At 46.2% G+C, this 17,114-nt stretch overlaps 1 protein-coding gene across 9 annotated transcripts in view; it reads right to left on the reverse strand.

Annotated features, from left to right (window-relative positions):
• Nucleotides 1-332: 332 nt before the first annotated feature.
• The window catches only part of IL16 (interleukin 16), a 68,145-nt gene continuing 51,363 nt past the window's right edge, over nucleotides 333-17,114 (reverse strand). For all 9 annotated transcript variants that reach the window (XM_053364351.1, XM_053364350.1, XM_053364349.1 and 6 more), the window contains 8 exons: nucleotides 15,447-15,928; nucleotides 13,679-13,817; nucleotides 9,556-10,630; nucleotides 8,099-8,285; nucleotides 5,377-5,478; nucleotides 4,352-4,601; nucleotides 3,633-3,758; nucleotides 333-1,184 (listed from right to left, as the gene is read on the reverse strand). In XM_053364351.1, the coding sequence (XP_053220326.1) occupies nucleotides 988-1,184; nucleotides 3,633-3,758; nucleotides 4,352-4,601; nucleotides 5,377-5,478; nucleotides 8,099-8,285; nucleotides 9,556-10,630; nucleotides 13,679-13,817; nucleotides 15,447-15,928 (2,558 nt within the window). In that variant the 3' untranslated portion in view covers nucleotides 333-987. The remainder of the gene's footprint in view (nucleotides 1,185-3,632; nucleotides 3,759-4,351; nucleotides 4,602-5,376; nucleotides 5,479-8,098; nucleotides 8,286-9,555; nucleotides 10,631-13,678; nucleotides 13,818-15,446; nucleotides 15,929-17,114) is intronic.

The raw sequence follows: 17,114 nt of genomic DNA on the forward strand, positions 1-17,114 counted from the left end.
CGAGAGCAGCACACGGAAGCGCCGTTTACCTTCCCGCCAGAGCGGTACCTATTTATCTACTTGCACTTTGTTGTGCTTTCGAACTGCTAGGTTGGCAGGAGCAGGGACCGAGCAACGGGAACTCACCCCGTCGCGGGGATTCGAACCGCCGACCTTCTGATCGGCAAGCCCTAGGTTAGTACCTTGTAAATTAATCATAATCATAGTCATAATAGATGGTGCTTTTGAACTGTTGCTGGTGTGTTTGTGTTGCGGCTGGAAAGCCATGGTACTTAGAGTGATCAGGCAAGTTCATTAAAGAGGGGTGGGTGGTAATTACAAGTAAACTTACAGTGATTACAACAGTGATGATTTATTTGGGCAACATAGAACAGAGTTGAAAGATGTTGCTAAATCAAGTGTCCCTGAGCCGGATACGCCCACAATCCATGCACGGCGCTTAAGTGATGAGGCCATGTGTTCCCGTCAGTGTTGCACCATGAGCCCATTTTTTACATCTTGCAGCAATAGAGGGTGGCTCATGACAAAACGTGCCACGTAGACTACACATGTGGTTCCCATCCATCAAAGGGATCCATATGTCCAGAACCACTTCCATGCGCCACTCTTCCCTGCCAGATGTGGGTGTATGAGCATTGTGCTTCATCCACTCATTATGCAATCAAGACATGTTAATTCATCAGCGTCTGTTTCACCCCCAAGCTGATTTACAGGTTTTGGCTCTTGAGTTGCTTCTTAACAAAGCCTCCTTTTAATTAGTGTACCCCTCGCGGCAGCTGCTTTATTAATACTGGGACCATGACCAACCAAGCTTTTGACATACACCTCTTCTCAGTCCTGGCCAACTTTCTCTTCGCTCGCAACGAACATCTGGTGCTGGGCACCTGGGTCTTTTGTGGCTTTTGAGTGATAAATGAAAGCTTTTTTGGTCATTGTTTAACATGGGCAGCAGTTCAGGCTCTGTTCTTTCCTTTTTTAAAATCGCTGTCATTCCTCTCCATGGAGAGATGCCGTCGTTTTGCTGATGGAGTTTTTTCTCTTGATGACAGCATTAATCGGTCCATCAGGCAACGTCTTGATGATGTTCCAGGCTTCGAAACGAGTGAGCCCTTGCATCAGAGTTGTGTGCACCTGTAACAACTCGTCCCCAGGCTGAACTGTGGGGCTGTGTTCCAATGCCACCCCTAAAAGAAGCAAAAGGCGTACAATAAGCGGCTTATGAGAATATGGTATATGGGAAACAGCACAAACACACGAAGAACCAACCCCAAACGCCACCTCTTCCAATGAAGCCTTTGGCACAACCAGTAGTTCCCATTTCTAACTACAGGGATTGCCAACATAGTGACCTATACATCTCATTGTACCCCAATTCCCATTGTGCTTGACCATTGGGCCAGAGGCAAAAATACACATAAGAGACATTCTGCAAATGTTATCAGTGTAAAGGTGTGGCGTTTGCCCTCCTAGGTGTGTGACATCATACAGTGGTACCTCGCAAGACGAAATTAATTCGTTCCGCGAGTTTTTTCTTCTTGTGAGTTTTTTGTCTTGCGAAGCACGGTTTCCCATAGGAATGCATTGAAAATCAATTAATGCGTTTCTATGGAAACGCATGCGCTTCTCCTCTGTTCCCGGAGCTTGCGGGGCTTGCGGTGAGGAGAAGGGCTTTCCTCCCCACCGCCAACATTCAGAACAGCATTCTGAATGTTGGCGGTGGGAAGGAAAACCCTCCTCCCACCGCAAGTCTTCAGGACAGGTCCGGGAACAGAGGGGAAGGCGCGTCGGGGGGAGGAGGTCTCTCCGCCCCACCACCAGCCTTCAGAACAGCCTTCCGAAGGCTGGCGCGGGGAGAAGGGCTCTCCACCCCACCGCCAGCCTTCGGAGGAGCCTTCCAAAGGCTAGCGGGGGGAGGAGGTCTCTCCGCCCCACCACCAGCCTTCGGAGCAGCCTTCCAAAGGCTAGCGGGGGGAGGAGGTCTCTCCGCCCCACCGCCAGCCTTTGGAGCAGCCTTCCGAAGGCTGGCGCGGGGAGAAGGGCTCTCCACCCCACCGCCAGCCTTCGGAGGAGCCTTCCAAAGGCTAGCGGGGGGAGGAGGTCTCTCCGCCCCACCGCCAGCCTTTGGAGGAGGTCCGAGGACAGTGGGGAAGACGCGCTGCGCTTCCCCGCTGTCCCCGGAGATTTCCCTGTGGGCTTTCGTCTTGCGAAGGAAGTCCATAGGGAAATTCGTCTGGCGAAGCACCTCGAAAAACGGAAAACTCTTCCTTCTTGCGAGTTTTCCGTCTTGCGAGGCATTCGTCTTGCGAGATACCACTGTACTGGGTTCATAAGGAAAGGGTTAACTAATTGTAAAATGACTAACCAATGGGAACCCCAGGGGGCAGAGTTAACAGTGTATAAGGTTTAAGCACAATGGGTTTTTGGAGGAGTTAAGAGTTAGGGTGGTTGAGAAGACAGTCTGGAGTTAGAAGAAACAGAGAGGATACGTCTGTGGGTTGGGCTAGTCTGATGTGAGAGAGTGAGAGAATTTGTTAACAGGAGTCAGTCAAACAGTTGATATAATCAGTCAGAAGGTATTAGGAAGGTATAGGCCGGTAAAGAAACTAAAGTTAAGATACTGACAGGAATATTATCGGAGAAACCATAAACTTGTTAACGTTTGTAAAATAAACTTGTTTTTTGGTTCACTTTTAACAACTGACTGGACTCAGTGTTTTACTCGAGAGTAACTGGTTGGTGGCAGCGGGGAAGCGAGCACAGTGGTGGCACAGGGATCAATAGACCGTTAAACGTCCAGGGACCCTGTGTGATCACCACAAAAGGTTGCAAACTCCAGCTTTTATTGGGCCAGAAATTCAGTGCAAAGTTATATTTTTTAAAATGGAGTGCAGGACATCTTTGGGAGAAGAAAAGGCTGAGGAGTAAACCCTACGCAAATCCAGAGTGGAGTCCATAAGACGGTTGGATGGTGCCTTGTACACCTCCTTCTAGCAACTTCGGCAGCCAAGCTAGTATTACTCTACTTTCAGTAAGGCTGAGAGGGGGATCTTGTCTAGCCAGCCCAAGACCTCCATACACACTGCCTAGGCTTTTGCCCTGGAGAGGTCACTTCGGTGCTGCAAATGCAGCAAACCAGTGCAAGACCAGTTACAAGTTACTGGTCTCTGCAGCCACAGCAGGCGCTGTGATTCTCTCAAGACAGACGGTCCTAAATGCGTCATGTTTGGAAATAAACCTTTCTGCTCTCTAGGTAAAGAGTTTGATAGGGCACATTAACTTACATGTTAGGTCCTGCACAGTTCACTGAACTCCTTGGGGAAAGTACATGCTGTGCGTTTCCAAGTTAAATGAGTACATCTGTGCTGTTTGCTAGGGTCAGAGGGGTTTAATACATCCCTGGGGTTGAGCCTCTATGCCAAGGATGGATAACCTGTGGCCCTGCAGATGTTGAACTACAACTCCCATCATCCCCTACTGTTTGCCATCCTAGCTGAGACTGAAAAACCAACAATATCTAGAGGGCCACAGGTTCGCAGTCCCTCCTCTGCAAACCAAAGATCTCCTTTGTGAGCATCACAGTGTCTACAGTTTGAAAAAGAATAACGCTCAACTATTTTGCCGCCATTACATACCTTTAAAAAGTCTGTTGACAATGATCGGCTTATCTCCGTTGATGGAGCCTTTCCCTCCTTCTAAACTGAAACCCAAACCTGCAGATGTCTTCTCCAGTATAACTGTGAAGATCAGGTCTTCAGATGCTGTGTGGAGAAGACAGAATATCGTCAGAGGGGGATGTGTTGGTTTGGATGGGCTGAAGCTCAGTGGTAGAGAGCTTGCGTCTCCAATAAAAGCTGGGAAGGATCTGGCCCCAGCAGTAGTATGTGGCCCCTGGAAGGTTACCCAGAAGGGATACCCCTCAGGCTGAAGTTCACCATCTCTGACCCCAGGGCTTTTTTTCAGCCAGAACTCACCAGAACTCAGTACTGGCACCTCTCAGGTGGGCGCCATTCCCATTACAGTGGTACCTCGGGTTACATATGCTTCAGGTTACATACGCTTCAGGTTACATACTCCACTAACCCAGAAATAGTGCTTCGGGTTAAGAACTTTGCTTCAGAATGAGAACAGAAATTGTGCTCCGATGGCACGGCAGCAGCGGGAGGCCCCATTAGCTAAAGTGGTACTTCAGGTTAAGTACAGACCTCCAGAACGAATTAAGTACTTAACCCGAGGTACCACTGTATATGAGAACAAGGGAAGGCTTCATTGTGGGTTCTGGCACCTCTTTTTCTAGAAAAATAGCACTGCCTGACCCTACTGCTTATTTAAGCCTTGTTACCAAATAACTCACTAGACTCCATTGAAGTTTCACTTCCTATAGATACAGAGGATGTAATGGACACATTGGGGCTCCTTTCAGCCTCTTTGGGTTTTCTCGTGACGATGACTGCCAGCTTCGGATGCCGGGCATTTCGCAAGATCTCCAGTGCTTCGTTGTGAGTGGTGCCTTTGAGCGACTTCCCATTTATCGATAAGACCTCGTCACCTTTCTGAATAGTTCCTTCCTGGCACGCAAGCCCACTGGGGAAAACTCTGTGGACCTGTTAGACAACACAATCGCATGCATAAAAGAAAGATGTGTGGCATTTTCAATTTGACATATCAGACAGCCATGCATCCTCCATGAATTTGCCAGGTCCTCTTTGAAAGCCATCCAGGTCTTGGGACCTGCAAACCTCCCAGCCCAAATTAGCAAATCTGTCCCGTCTCCACACATTAAAAAAACTGGAGGGTGTAGAAAGTCATTTAACTTGCAATGTCCCTGCCAGTGCTGGCCCAATACATTTTGCTGCCCGAAGCTCAGGATCTTGCTACAGCCAGCAGTCAGATGCAATCATAGACTTGGAAATCTATGCTCAGAAATGTTATAATTTGCTAATGAGCGAACTGCGTTCTTCATGCCCATAGCTTTTCATATGCCTTGGGATGAAAAGCCTAACAGAACAAGATTGCTTCTGGCAGAGGTGGGAAACCTCAGACCTTGGAGCCAAATGCGGCCCTCAGGCTTCTCTATCCAGCCCTCAGGAATCTCCACAGGGCCACACCCCTCATCAGTCGTGCACCATGCCCTCTGCAGATGCTTCTGTCTGGCTAGACTGTGTCCTTGAACTGAGCCTGTTGAAATCTCTGAGTTCTGTATAGCCGGAATATTGCCCATCGAATGTACAAAAGTAATAGCTCCACCCACTTTTGTCACTGGCCACACCCCTTTTCCTTTGGCCCTCCCCACCACTGGAATGTAGCTCCCCGGGAAGGTCGTCCATGAGAGAATGTGACCTTTGGGTTGGGGGGGGAATTAACCCTCCGCTAACTTACGGTAATGGCTTTGTTTTCTAGGTCTACTCCGCCTGCCAAGCTGAAACCAAGACCAGCGCCTTCTTCTTTGTGCAGAATTGTGACATGAATGTCACTGAGTTGCTGTGCAAAGGGAGAACAAAGTGGACCTCAGTCAAGGCAGTGGCAGGATGCACAGACACAATGGGAAGAGGAGGGGTAACAGCCAGAGTGCCTATGCTCTCAATAGCTGGCTGGAGGAGGTGATTCCATAGCAGCTCTCCAATGTGACAAGCTTCTTTTGGCTGAAATCTCCTCTTTGGCACATTAATGGAGCAGGAACCTTCCTTTGCAAGAAGATCTCTCTGTGTGTGGGCACCCTTGTGGTGCCAGTGAAGCAGACTTCATAGAGGCTTTAGCTTTGCCACATTTGCCAATATGGAAGGTCAAGGATAAGGAAACCTGTGGTCCTCTCGGGGACGGTGGACTCCAGCTCCCATCATCCCTGACTCTATTGCCCGTGCTGGCTGCGGCTGATGGGAACTGGAGTCTGGATGACACCAGGTTCCCATCATCCCTGCAACCTATCTCCCAGTGGTGTCTTTACTGCAGAAACAAGCAGTACTACACTGCTGGAAACAGAGCCACAACCTTTTGTTGTGGAGGTTTGGCTGGGCAGAGGGAACTTCATGGAATGTTTCTGGAGGTGTTCTCCCCCCCCCCCACTCTTCCTCCCATCAACACCTTCCTTTTCCTGTTTTGGGCACCCACACAGATATTCCTTTATCTGTGCAAGTGCACCTTAAAAATAAAATTAAAAGTCCCATGTCTACTCATATGTAAGTCCTACTGAATTGAGTAGAGCTAACCCCCAGGTAAGTGGGGTTGTTAGGACTGCATCCTTAGCATGTTTCACAAAGGGCAAAATGGAGCCTTATGGGATTTTATTTTCATTTACTTTGTAATGCTGATATTGATATTGATCTGACTGTTTGCCTATTGAGATCTTGTGCAAGACTCTTTATCTGGGCTTATCAGAAAAGGGGTGGGTGAAGTACATGTTGGGATACTGCCAGGGAGATAAAGTCCATCTGAGCCCCCAAGCTGGCTGCTGGATGATCCATCGACCTCCCGTAGTCAGGCAATATCAGCAATCAGCGGCACGAAGCCTCAAGAAAAGATAGCCACATTCTTGGACTTGTGCACACTCTATCAGCAGAATTCACACAGCAAAAGATGCACAGCAGGAGAGCATATTTACAGTTTATTCAGCGTTGGTCAGAACAAAGGAAGACATGACCGCCTGCTCCGGCTGCTCAGGCAACAAGAAGAAAATGAAAGGAACAGACAACAGAAACATCCTGTGAGACAGGAAATACGCAGGCTGTGACACAAACATCCTGCTCCCTTTTAAGGTGGAACGGAAATATCCTAACAGTACAGTGGTACCTCAAGTTACATACGCTTCAGGTTACAGACTCCGCTAACCCAGAAATCATGCTTCAGGTTAAGAAATTTGCTTCAGGATGAGAACAGAAATCGTGCTTCGACGGTGCAGCAGCAGCAGGAGGCCCCATTAGCTAAAGTGGTGCTTCAGGTTAAGAACAGTTTCAGGTTAAGTACGGACCACCGGAACAAATTAAGTACTTAACCCAAGGTACCACTGTAGAAGATAATTTGGCCTAGGCATCAAGTTCAAAGCAGCTCTCCAATTTAAACACTGGTTAGTTAATTTGTTTTTTGGTATTTGATCAGCATTGCAACTTGTGTGTGAGTCCAAAAGGTGACAGACTCTATCAGCTTAGAGCTGCAAATCTGAGCAAACAAAAGACGTGCTTTTGTAAAATACTTTTTTGTTGTTGATTATTGTATAGATTATTTTGTTTTTCTGTGTCATTATTATTATTTATTTGCCTGAACAGCTGAAAGTGGCCCTCTGGTTCTCCAAGAGGGCCTGCTCTTTATGCCTTCAGAGGGCAGGAGTTGGTGGAAATAGGCACACTCATGCATTTTAAGCTGTTAGAAATAAAATGGCTAGGCTATGCTCAGGTGAGGAGCAAACAGAAGTACTGGTGCTGTGTTAGAGATCAAGGATGATTCAATTAGGGTGACTAGGGCCCTTCTGTGCCACCCATAGCCTGCCCCCACCTGCCTTTTCACTCCCAAGCAGTTCAGGGAGTGGCATTGTCCATCAGCTTGAAGTCAACAAGGAAAGGCGGAAAGGTAAACGGCATTTCCATGCGCTGCTCTGGTTCACCAGAAGCAGCTTAGTCATGCTGGCCACATGACCCGGAAGCTGTACGGCGGCTCCCTCGGCCAATAAAGCGAGATGAGCGCCGCAACCCCAGAGTCGGCCACGACTGGACCTAATGGCCAGGAGTCCCTTTACCTTTATGTATCAATACTTAGATGCTCCAATGCTTTGGCCACCTCATGAGAAGAGAAGACTCCCTGGAAAAGACCCTGATCTTGGGAAAGATGGAGGACACAAGGAGAAGGGGACAACAGAGGACGAGATGGTTGGACAGTGTTCTCGAAGCTACCAGCATGAGTTTGACCAAACTGTGGGGGGCAGTAGAAGACAGGAGTGCCTGGCGTGCTCTGGTCCATGGGGTCACGAAGAGTCAGACACGACCAACAACAACATGTATCAAATGCTCCATGGTAAGGGGAAAATCCAGCCCTGGTCCTAACCCAATAGTTGAAAACCACTGAACATGGATGGGGTTGGGGAAACTGGAAGTGTCCATAGCAAGAGACTTACCTTTAACGTTGCCTCGTCTAAGGACTTAACCTCCTCCATGAGTTTCTCCAGTTCTTCAGGGGTGAGCAGCGATATGACGGCCTGTCCTGAGGAGGCGCCTAAAGGTTGAGGAGAAGAGCGCTCCCTCATGTTTCCCTCCTTTTCGCTGCCTGACTTACTTGCATTGTAGTCTCTCAGCTCGGAGAGGCTGTCCGATTGTGGAATAGGAAACAAGAAACACCAAATTATCATAGCAAACTTTCCCTGTGACCCATCACACACCAGAGGCTGTTGTGTCTACTGCAGTGGGTTTACTATGAATGTGCTTTTCATTCCTTTAGCAAATACGTACTTTTTACATTTATCAAAGTAAGCACAAAGGACCTGATCCAAATTGGAACTTGGGGTGGGGTGGTGGGAAGGCTTTACCCCTCCATCGTCCCCCTCCTGCCTGATCCAAATTAAGTCCCCTTCACCTGTTCTTTGCATTGGGAGAGATTTTCTCTCATAGGTCCATGTGGCACTTTTCTACCAACGCAAGCTGCAGATGTGGCAGGGGTGTGTGGTTCTGATCTGCATTGGGGGTCTTGTGCCTGTTATTTACTATTTTAAAAATCCATTCTCACACTTGTTCAATGATTCTTCCCCCAAAGAATCCTGGGAATTGTAGTTTGTTAAGGGCTACAATTCACATAGCGGTTTAACAATCAGTCTGTCTTCCCAGGGCACTCTGGGAACTGTAGTTCTGTGAAGGAGACAGGGATCTTCTAACGATGTTCAGGACCCATAACAAACTACACTTCCCAGGATTCCTTGAAGGAAACCGTGACTGTTTAAGGTGGTACGGTACTCCTTTAAATATATAGTGCCGATGAGGCCTTAGAGCCATTCATTTAAACGGATCTACTCTTAGGGCTAACATTGGATGCAAAACGACAAAATCCCCAAAGAGATGTGGCAATGAAGTGCGGGCCACTCCTCTCCCCCTTCTGAACCTGAAAATATTCAGTTTTTCCCAAACTTGGGTCTCCAGCTGTTTTTTTGACTACAGTTGCCATCATTCTTGACCACTGGTCTTGCTAGCTAGGGATGATGGGAGTTGTAGTCCAAAAACAGCTGGAGACCCAAGTTTGGGAAACGTTATGAATGAAACTCAGAGTAAACACTGATTAAAATGTGATAGGGAGTTCAAGCCAGGATATGGGACCCAGAGGTGGCTTGTGGGGGGCTGTCATCTGCCCATCTCTGGCCTAAACTGTAAAGTACCTGTAAAGTACCAGTAACTCTCCATATGTTGTCGGAGGGGTCCCTCATCCCTGCCCATTGGCCATGCTGGCTGGGACTGGTGGAAGATGAGAGTCCACCATACATCTGAAGGGCCCTAGATCCCCAATCCCGGTAGAGCAACTGATGGCACACAGGAAATTGCTCACTGATCAGAAACACACATTTAAAAATACCAAGTAGGAAGGTCTTACTTAAGAGAAAAGCTGGTATCCGAAGAATGAGCTTCATGTGTTGTCCCATTTTCTTCTGTTTGGGGGGTTGGTGACCCATTGTGTGGCCTCTGTGGGTTTTTCCCAGAACACAGCGGGGACTGAGGAAGGGAATGCAACGATTTCATTAGCGCTGATGAGAAGTGGTTGCTGATGGAATAGATCTTGCTGCATTTCTCCCCGTCCATTTTCTGCATCTCGCAAGATTGGGCCGCGGTAAGTGGGAAACTCCGGGCTCTTTTGCTGGGTGCTTTGGCGACTTGTGAGATGGGCTCTGTGCCTTGTAATGGTGTTGATGTCAAAGAAGAGTCAGTGGGGATACCGCTACATGCTTTTGGACTCGGGGCACAGTCTCCTCTTGAACAAGACAACGAATCTAGGCCAGTGGCATCCGGATATGGCTGAAGGTGGCTGTGTTCAGGACCTTGAAAGTCAACACTCTCACTGGGAACTTGTTTAGGATGAACTGCGGCCAAGTTTAGCTCCCTCCTACTGGAAGATCTTTCGTTCTGCATTGATAGAAGTTTTCTGTTTCCTCTTTCTGGAGACTGAGGAGTGCCCAGACTTTCAAATGAGCTTATTCTTTGCTTTATTGACGAGCCTCTAGGCGAGGCCCGGATTATCTTCGAAGTAGAACCCACTTCGTTGTCAGAGACGCTCTGGTGCTCAGCGGTGCTTCTGACGGCTGCTGCATCCGAATTTCCTTTCTTCAACCCTTTCAGGCTCTGACGAAACCAGGCTGGCTTAGGGGCTACTGGCGGCCCTTTCTTAGCAAAGTCGCCTTCATCGGATGACCTGGGTGCCTTTGAGTCCCCCTCTTCCGTTTCTGATCTCTGCAGGGCTGCTTCTGAGCAGCTAGAGGTTTGGTTCCCTTCATTTGAATCAATGGTTGGGTGCAGGTTTAAGGGACAGCTGCCTTCTGACATGCTGGGGTTAAACAAGCTTTTGATGCAGTCCGAAATTCGAACCCAAGGGTCTTCAGTCGTAGCCTCAATGCTATAATCTACCCGTGCCTGCCTTCTGAGCACAGGCCGTTGAGCCGGTGAAAGAGTCTTCCCTGTATTGGGGGGAAAATGTGATTTAACAGGAACATCGTGCATTCCTGTAAATGTACCATAATGGTTAACAGTGAAGAAGGGATGCTCATTTCATTCCAAGATTTCGCACAGATAGGAATCAACAAGTCAATTTTATTCTCTTTCAGTTTCTCATTGTTCTGGTCTCATTTCCACATCACTTTGCAATTTCTTTTTAAAAAGTCCTTCTGAAAATTCATTAGCATTTTACTGTAAATTTCTCCTAATGCACACATTTCTGTATGCAATTTGGCCCCATGTACGCATTTTTGCAAAGCACTTTCCCCGAATGTGATGTATTTCTGTCTGTTACTTTCATTAATCTGTGCATTTTTATGCAAATTTTGCCCCCCAGAATATGCACTTTTGCACACATTACCCGGCTGAAAACTGCATTGCAAAACTGGGAGAAGTACAAATTTCAAAGGATGGCTGCGTTTCAGTATTCTTTTGGAAAGTGTGAAATAAATAGGTTTGCCTTTAAACACAAACTGAACCAAATTCCCCTGTCCCCCTGCTGCATAAACCTGTGGCCATGATCACATAATATTTCTATGCAAGCCATGACTTCCTCATAGCGTGGCTGCCGCTGGTGACAGATGCAGGAGGTGCTGGAGGAACAACGATGTTGCAAGCCTCTCTTCTGGTTCTCAGACCTAAATCTGCTAGCTTGAAATTTTCGCCCTTTGCATTTTCCAGAGGGAAGAGCTAGAATCAAAGGCTATTGGTCCGATTCTATCTGAGCAACCCTTGAAATTGCATCACAATATTATTATTATTATTATTATTATTATTATTATTATTACAAAATTGCTTCACAAACTCACAAGTCCACCACAAGGGGGCAGTGAGGTGAGCTCTCCCTCAGCCCTGCTTCTTCTGTGGGAAAAGCAGATTTCAGTTTACAACAGGGTAAGTTTTCTGAAGCTGTGTCTGAGCTACTGTCCTCCCTCTAGTCTAATGCAACCGGAAATGAACGGAAGTGCCATGCCTGAACGCTACATATATTTTCATTTGGGGGCCATTTCATTTTACTGAATGAGCAATGCCCTCTAGCATCTAAGTTAAGGCTATTTCATTTGAATAAATATTCGTTATAATATCAACTCAGCTGCTTATGTCTCCTCTAGGTAAAGGTAAAGGGACCCCTGACTGTTAGGTCCAGTCGTGGACAACTCTGGGTTTATGGCTCTCATATTGCTTTGCTGGCTGACGGAGCCGGCCTACAGCTTCCGGGTCATGTGGCCAGCATGACTAAGCCGCTTCTGGCGAACCAGAGCAGCGCACGGAAACACCGTTTACCTTCCTGCCAGAGCGGTACCTATTTATCTACTTGCGCTTTGACGTGCTTTCGAATACCTGGTTGGCAGGAGCAGGGACTGAGCAACGGGAGTTCACCCTGTCCTGGGGATTCGAACCACCGACCTTCTGATCGGCAAGCCCTAGGCTCAGTGGTTTAGACCACAGCGCCACCCGCGTCCCTCCTCTAAGTTTGTTTAATTTTTTTTAAAAGATTCAAGTTTTATTTATTTTTTAAAGAAACATAATATAGCTCTAGTATCTTTGAGGGATAGAGAGAGTGGTCTAGATTCTTCTAATTGCATTTAGTTTTTTCTATGCTACTTCTACTCCAACAGCCTTCCAAGGACTTCAGAACTGTGAGCGTGAGAACAACATAGTGAGCTAGGATAAAGAGAGAACATTATGGTTCATATATCATGGTAAGCCAGAGTATGGCTTACCATGGCTGCACAGATGTCCTGGCTCCCATTTTGCTCCTCCCTGGGTGTTTTGGGTTAAGGCAGGATGAGAAATAAACCAAGATTTATGCATTTATACACCACTTCCTAGTAAATGTTTATGAAGTAGAGTAGAAAATAAATATCAAAATAGCAGCAGGTATATTAAAAATTATGTATGCGGAACAATCTCCAAAACAGATCTTAAAAGCGCCATATCACAAAAGTTTGCACAAAACACGTCGTAAAATAAATGAGCCGTCCGTTCCTCAAGATCTTGTTCCACTTTTGCTGCCATTTATCTTTCGACATCAAAAGTTAGCTGTGATTAAGGCTGCATTCCTAACAGTTCCAGATTTACGTATAAGCTAAACAAGCTATAGCTTAGGGCCCCACTCTCTTGGGGACCAAAAAAACTTAAAGGAATAAAAAACTGGATGTACATTTCCAAAAAATAAGATAAAAAACAAATAAAATAAAACCTACATACAGTGTTTTGTGTTGTGTAGGCTCCTATGATGTAAGTAATGAGCCCTGCCTGCTTGCCTGCTCCCTAAAATATCACTGGTTTGCTCATTTCTATATATAGGGTGCCTGCATTCTGCATGGACCGGTTGCACGGCAACATGTGCAAATGGCTTTAGATACCTATTATTTCCATAAATCACCATATAGCATATATTCAACACAAAAAACAGTGACAATTTGTTGCTGGCAAAGGACAGCTGGACATATAAAGGGCCCCATTACCTTCAATAGCTTAGGGCCTCATCAAACCTAAATGCGGCCCTGATTTCTAAGGCTTGTGACTCAGGTTACAACTTAGCTTGGAGCCAGTCCCATTGAACTCAATGGGGCTTGCTTCTCAGGGGAGATGCGCAGGATCGCACAGCAAGGCTACAGTCCTGAGCACAGGTAAGTCCCGCAAGACGCAGTTCCTTCCATGCATTGGATTCTCCTGCATGCCTCATCGAAAGCAATGCAGCTTTGATTCCTGACACACTTACCTGGGAGTAATCACCACTGAATACAGTGAGACTTCCTTTGGAAGTGTGACTACTTCAGAGCAGATGTGTATAGGAAGGACTGCACTGGCTAGCTCACCAAAATTCATTTCTTCCACTGGGATTTACAGGGCAATCCTATACATGCCTAGTACGCATAAGTGTGCAGTGTTGTTCATAATTTAACATTTGCATAAATTCACAATTTAACACGGAGCAGAAATAAATTCAGTTTCTTTGCTGCGGTGAGTACAAGTGATGTTTGTCATCATACAAGGAAACATACCTTTGCTGGTTTTTCTGTCTTGGGCTGAGGTTCCTACACAGGCATCTGGCTGCTCTGAAGCTCTGGGAACTAAAGAGCTCGCAAAAGCACCGTGAGTGACAACTGTCTTAGTTCTCTGCCGCAGCAGATCTTCTGCTTCCTGTGGAATAAACAGGAAGCTCAAGTGTAATGAGGCCCAGTTGCACAAAAACTACATTCTCTGCACCCACAAGCTAGCCCCTGCTCTCTAGAATGGCGGCGAAACATTTACGCTGGGACTCCTAAGGAAGAATGAACCGATAATTAAGGATGCCCCCAGATTGTCAATATTTTCTGACAAGGATTCAAGTGCATTCTGGGAAATTTAGGGTTGTGCAATTAAAGTGGATTACAGCTCAGAATAGACAGATACGTCCTTTTTCCCCCCCTCCAGCTTCTCATTCCTTCGGTCATCAATTCTCCACATTTCTACATCAGTTTAGATTTGTTTTTAAAGTCCTCGTGAAAATTTGTCAGCATAATTTGTCAGGATTTCTCTTAATATGCATCTTTGCAAGCAATTTCCCCCAATGCAGTGCATTTTAATTTCACTAATGTGCGTATTTTTATCTACACTTTTCCCAATTTACACAAATTTTGTAGACATTTGGTTGGAGAACTGCATCACAAAATTCAGCTTCAAAGGACGGATGTGGTTCCTGTTTGCATATTGTGTAGGAACGTGCAAATTACATACGTGCACATTAAAATCTCAATCACACCAATTTTCTCCCCATGCCTAATTTAAACTGTTCTACTGTCCTAACACAACGAATGCACTTTTTAAAAAATGACTTTCTGCAGTTAGGAAAGTGACAGGGATATGCATTGAAAAGTGTGGAATGAACAAATTATTGAGTGGGAAGATTTATAAACACGCCACAAGCGAATCAAGATGAATACAAGATGACTACTCAGTCGTATAACAGCCCTGCAAACAAATCAAAATGAATTACCCAATAAAGACTGAATATGATTGAACGTTTACATAAACTTTTTAGGACGAATGACCAGTGATAAGGGATGTTGCAATTCAACATCTGCAGGGCACCAGTTTGGGGAGGAAGGATCTAAAGCAGGGTTTCCCAAACTTGGGTCTCCAGCTGGTTTTGGACTATAACTCCCATCATCCGTAACTAGCAGGAACAGTAATCAGGATGATGGGAATTGTAGTCCAAAAACAGCTGGAGACCCAAGTTTGGGAAACCCTGATCTAAGGGGTTACCCTTCCTCATTGACTTATAGGGTTAAATATCTGTGGATGCTACTGGTGCATATTTGAAGGGTGGAAGACCAAAAATCATACCTAGAATTTTTTACCATAATTGGCACTTATTTTATTTTTTAAATCATTCTGCAGCGTTTCATAAGATCTTGCAAAACTTTGTACCAGTGATATATTTGTTTTGCTTGCTTTGCATATATGCTACCTAGTACTTTCCATTGTTAAGCTCCTGCTATCTAAAAACTACTGTAGTTCCTTTTTCACTGAAGCTTTGTATACTTGTGCAAATATACCAGAAGAAGCGTGCACTCACAGTTCTCTTGGGTAAATTTGCTTTTAAATGTGAGCAGAATTGAATTTCTCCCCAGCTTACCCATTGACATCACTTCTGCCCAGTGAAAGTGGACCTTCTTCCTAGTCTGAGAGTCACTGCTCTTAGAAGGTGTGGATTTTACCAGGGAGGTATAATCCGCACCTTTAAGACTCCTATTTTTGTTGGCTTCATTCTCTGGGAAGTTGTCTTACCTGAGTGTTGGAAGGAGGTGGGCTCCCGTCCCCTTGCAGCTTGGGCTTCTCTTTCGCTTCCCTGCTCGCCTGCTTGCTGTTGGTGCAGTCCTGCTTGAAATATTTCCTCGGCGGAGGTTTGGGCTTTGAGGACCTGGGTTTCCTAACAAGGATCTCTGCCGACCTTTTTGTATTTTGCAAGAGGTGACCGGCTTCTTTCAACATTGGTGGAGAGGAATCCTTCTCCAGGCTTGTTCTAGAGGAAGAATACAAGGAGCCAGGCTGTCTTGTAATCGGTGCATCAATGCTGTGTCCTTTTTCTTTCATATCAGCCAGCTGGTAGGGAAGGCCGTTGCCACATGATGGCCTGGGGTTGTAACTGCTGTCGCTGCTGGAACGGATCATAAGCTTTTGGGAGTGGTGGCTGGAATGAGCATTATTCCTCTCTGAGTATTTTTCACATGGAGGTCTCTTGTGCCAGCTGTTCTCCAGGCTTTTAACACCTGCATTAAAAAAAAACCAACAACAGTTTTTGAGTGAGGAATAAGACAATAACCAGAATCTAAACACCCACACAACTAATTCTGTGCACCTGAAGAAGCTCTGGAGTTATTCCAAAACCACAACAGCTTCCCTGCATGAGCTGCACTTTAAATAAAAGAAATAAAAAACAACCCCAAACCCTCTGGATGACTGCAAATGGCAAACCTGCATGGCAAACCCAGTGCTTTTTTTCTGGGGGGAAAGGTAGGGAAACTCACTGCAAAGTTTGTTTATTTGTTTGTTTTGTTGCTGGCCCAGTCACAGTCCCCCCCCCCCAAAGCAGAGGAAAAACCTGTACAGCTGCAAACTATAAACATTTCCAAACCATACTTTCAAAGGATCTGCTTACTCGGTGTCTCTGATGACAAATACATGACAAAAAGACACCACTCTGCTGCAAAGTCCAGCAGGTCTCAGTGGCTCTTCAAAGAACTCCCAGCTGATGAGCCTTACCGAGCCAGTTCACCATGGGATATGATTATTATTATTAATAATAATAAATTTTATTTATACCCTGCCCTCCCCAGCCAAGAGGGCGGCTGACACCAGGTGTAAAAACAATTTATTGAAATACAACTTAAAAACAAGAGTAAAATGCAACATTAAAACATTAAAATGCAGCCTCATTTCAGTAGGAACTCAAATCAAAAACTTTTTTGGGGATGAAAACGTCAAGTCTTCACCAAGGCCAACTATCCAGACTGGTCCTACATGGCCAGAAAAAAGCCAGGGAAGTCCCCAAATAGGAGTTCCATCACAGAAGGAGAAAGGAAAAAGGAAAGAGGGGGAGGGGATCAAGTTGATTCCAAGCCAAAGGCCAGGCGGAACAACTCTGTCTTACAGGCCCTACAGAAAGAATTCAGATCTTGCAGGGCCCTGGTCTCATGAGACAGAGCGTTCCACCAGGCTGGAGCCAGAGTTGAAAAGGCCCTGGCTCTGGTTGTGGCTAATCTGACTTCCTTAGGGCCCAGGACCTCTAGGGTGTTGCCATTTATGGACCTTAAGGTCCTCTGTGGGGCATACTGGGAGAGGTGGTCCCGTAGGTACGAGGGTCCTAGGCCGTGATTAAGGCTCCTTCCACCATTTCCCTGTGAGTAAGCAGGCAGCCCCCAGCAGGCAGATGATTAAAGGTTTTCTAACGGCAGT

This window comes from Podarcis raffonei, chromosome 14 (assembly GCF_027172205.1).
Source record: "Podarcis raffonei isolate rPodRaf1 chromosome 14, rPodRaf1.pri, whole genome shotgun sequence".
NCBI classification, from domain to species: domain Eukaryota; kingdom Metazoa; phylum Chordata; class Lepidosauria; order Squamata; family Lacertidae; genus Podarcis; species Podarcis raffonei.